We start from the raw sequence: 3,419 nt of genomic DNA, 5'->3' as shown, positions 1-3,419 counted from the left end.
GCTGAAGCAGGAGGATCGCTTGAGCTCAGGAGTTTGTGGTTGCTGTGAGCTACAATGATATCACTGCACTCTCCCCAGGGTGACAGGGTGAGACTCATCTCAAAAAAAAACAAAAACAAAAAAAGAGAAACTGAACTCCCCTCCTCACACACAGCCCCCAAAAGAAAAACAAAAACAAAAACAGACTGTCCCGAAAGCAACCCCAGGAGAGGCATTCCAGAGACGTTTTCAGCCTGGGGTGACCCAGCAGACAGGGCGGTCACCGTGGAACCACACTCGTGGAAGGCAGTTCTGGCTGCCTTTAGGAGACTCAAGAATTGGGGTACTGGTTTAGTGTTTTTAAGAATGTATTTAAATGCTCATTTATTGTGAGATGTTTGCTTTTCTGACTTTGTGCTTAGGGGAAATGGTTGACGAAAACTCGTTTGTACATGATTTCTACTTGTGCAATGACGCTCACACTCTTGGACTGAAGGATCTTAACACATTAGACTGTCGGCCCTGACTCAGGGATGAGAGTGCCCGGTGGCCGTACTCAGGACAGGGCCGTGCCAGGAGGCAGTTCCTGGGAACTGCCAACACCCACATAACTTCATGAGCTCCAAGTCTGACATACCAGGGGTAAGTGGATTCTTGAAATTTCCATAAACAGCACTGAGGTTGGTTTTTCTTGTTTTTAGAGACAGGGTCTCACTCTACTACCCAGGCTGGAGTGAATGCAGTGGCGCAATCATAGCTCACTGCAACTTTGAACTCCTGGGCTCAAGCGGTCCTCCTGCCTCAGCCTCCTGAGTAGGTGGGACTACAGGCATGAGCTACCACACCCAGTTAATTTTCTTATTTTTTTCTAGAGATGGGGTCTCACTATGCTGCCCAGGCTGGTCTTGAACTCCTGGCCCTGAGGTTGCCTTTGTATTTCATTTTTCTTGAGACACAGTCTTGCTCTGTCACCCTGGCGAGAGTGTACTGGCATCATCATAGGTCTCGCTCTTGCTCAGGTTGGTCTCAAAACTCCTGACCTCAAGTGATCCTCGCATCTCAGCATCCCAGAGTGCCAGGATGACAGGCGTGGGCCACCGCGCCTGGCCCTGAGGTTACCTTTAAACCAGACTTTCGGCCCCTTGGGAAGAGAGGAACTCAGCAGTGCCCAGACCAGGGAAGGCGCCCAACATACCAAACGGAATTATGAAAAACGACAACGAGCGCTTCTCTATCCCAACCCTTTGATTAAAAAATAAAATTTATTAACAAAAAAAAAAAAAGAGAGAGAGAGAGTTGTGGCAGGTGCCCGTGTGGGCTCTCTGCAGAGCTGTCCCGTCCTGGCAGGGATGTCTGCTTGGCCGCCGTGTGGCCTCAGCTTCCTCACTGGGAAGCGTGGGGCTCCTAACTATGCCAGGGGCCGGCCTGGGTGAGAGCGGGCGCTTGGCACGGAGAGCCGCGCTGGGCAGAGGGCGGCCGTCAGGGCAAGTCGCGGTAGGGCAGGCGGAAGGGGTAGAGGGCCGTGTAGCGCGAGTCCTGCCAGAGCAGCTTGTCCTCCAGGAAGGCGACGGTGGGCAGCGTGAGGACCAGGGTCTGGTGCTTGAGCATGCTGTGCACGTTCAGGCCTGGGGGTGGGGTGGGGTAGGGGGACAGTCAGGGCGGGGCTGCCCCTGCCCTCCACATCTGGAACCCCTCTCCCTCCCTCAGGGGCACACCCTGCCCCGTCCCAGACACACCGTGGTCTAGCCTCGGTTAGCGAGCCCGGCACCTGGGCCCAGACCCCGGCCAAGGAACTGTCCTCAGCCCTTCAGCTACTGACCAAGAGCCTCCAGCACTTGCCGTGACTCCCAGCTCACCGTCCCGTGGGAGCGACGCAGGGCAGGTGAGGGGAGGGTAAGGAGGGGACGCGGCGGGTCGTGCAGGGCCTGGTGGGCCACAGGGAGGGCTTGGGCTTTTACCAGGAGGAGGGAGGGAGGCGGGCGCCGTGGAGGAGGGCTGTGGGCAGAGCAGGGACAGGCCCTGACTCAGGTGCTCTCACGCGCCCTCTGGTGGCTGTAGAGGGAATAGACTGCGGCTTTGACAGAGGGGACCTTAGAGCTTTTAAGAGAGGTTATTGTTCCCGGCAGGCTGAGTCAGTCGGGAGAGGGTGATGACTGTCCAAGACCACTCAGTGCCCAAGTGGCAGAAGCAAGATTCTGATTTGTTTTTTGTTTTTTTTTTGAGATAGGGTCTTGCTGTGTCGGCCAGGCTAGAGGGCAGTGGTGTCATCGTAGCTCACGGCAACCTCAAACTCGTAGGCTCAAGTGATCCTCCTGCCCAGGAGTACAGGGCTGAGCCACCACCCAGCAAGGACCGTGATTCTAGCAGCGGGGCCACACGTGCATGCTCCGGGGGCCGGGGAGGTGGGCTGGGCCCTTCACTCACCCACAGCTGGGATCAGGTTGAAGGTCTTGAGCCTAGAGGTGGCCTCCACGATGTTCTGCGGCATCTCCTCGTGTGCTCTGTGAGAAAGGCCGGGAGGTGAGCCCTGCTGAGGGCGGAGCTCGTGCTGCCCTGCCCCAGCCCTGCCCCGCCCCCCTCACAAGTCCACGAGGAGCACGGAGTCCCCCCAGCGGCGGTAGCGGGCCAGCTCCGTCAGGTACTGGGGGTCTGCAGTGGGCAGCTCCAGGGAGTCCACGATGTGCAGGTCGTCCTGGTGGGAGGAAGGGACCATCTGAGCCCTGGGTCCAGACCGCCTGCCCCTCCCCCAGCAGCCGCCCGGGCTCTACCTGGGCCAGCTTGACGGTCAGCGCCACCTTGAGGCCCTGCGCCCTCAGCTTCATGGGCAGCATGTAGTAGTAACTTGTGGGGCCCCGGGGGCCATGGGCCACGCCTCCTGTGGGGACAGAGGTGTGTGTGAGCAGGTGTGTTGTGTGTGGATCAGCGACAGCCTGGGACCCGTGACTTCACCTCTCTGGGCCTCGGCTTCCACAGCTGGCAAACCCTGAGATCAGACAGTTCCATCTCACAGGACACGGGGAGGTACAGCACAGACCGCACAAAGCAGAACAGAATTGGAGCTCAACCAAAGCATGAGCTGTTAATGCTGCAATTACCAGGTTAAAATTCCCAGGTCTAGAGAAGGAAGCAAGCAATGGAACCAGCAGAGAGTGTGATTTAGGGACGCCAGCGGCTGGGGAGACGCCCTGGCGAGTACCCTCTGCTGGGATATGCACCTTCAGCCAGGCCCTGGGAGTGCAGCAGAGAATGGGATGGACATGGTCCCTGCCCTCATGCAGTTGACACTCTGGCAGGGCAGACAGGGCTTGACTGAAGAGGGAATCAGGGTGGCCCGAGGGGCTGTGGAGGGTTGGTAGTGCCCAGGGGAGGTCAAGGAGGGCTTCCTGGAGGAGGCATGGCCCAGACTCCTGAAGGTGAGGTAGGAATTAACGGGGCTGACA

The 3,419-nt window shown here is 58.0% G+C and overlaps 1 protein-coding gene across 1 annotated transcript in view; it reads right to left on the bottom strand.

The window, feature by feature from the left end:
* Positions 1-1,295: 1,295 nt before the first annotated feature.
* The window catches only part of MRPL4 (mitochondrial ribosomal protein L4), a 5,438-nt gene continuing 3,314 nt past the window's right edge, over positions 1,296-3,419 (bottom strand). Inside the window, exons 6-9 of the mRNA XM_012641238.1 lie at positions 2,748-2,854; positions 2,562-2,671; positions 2,404-2,480; positions 1,296-1,604 (exon numbers count right to left, since the gene is read on the bottom strand). Of these exons, the coding sequence (XP_012496692.1) occupies positions 1,459-1,604; positions 2,404-2,480; positions 2,562-2,671; positions 2,748-2,854 (440 nt within the window). The 3' untranslated portion in view covers positions 1,296-1,458. The remainder of the gene's footprint in view (positions 1,605-2,403; positions 2,481-2,561; positions 2,672-2,747; positions 2,855-3,419) is intronic.

The sequence above is a fragment of the Propithecus coquereli genome, unplaced genomic scaffold, assembly GCF_000956105.1.
Source record: "Propithecus coquereli isolate 6110/MARCELLA unplaced genomic scaffold, Pcoq_1.0 Scaffold164, whole genome shotgun sequence".
NCBI classification, from domain to species: domain Eukaryota; kingdom Metazoa; phylum Chordata; class Mammalia; order Primates; family Indriidae; genus Propithecus; species Propithecus coquereli.
This window is presented reverse-complemented; position numbering and strand designations above follow the sequence as displayed.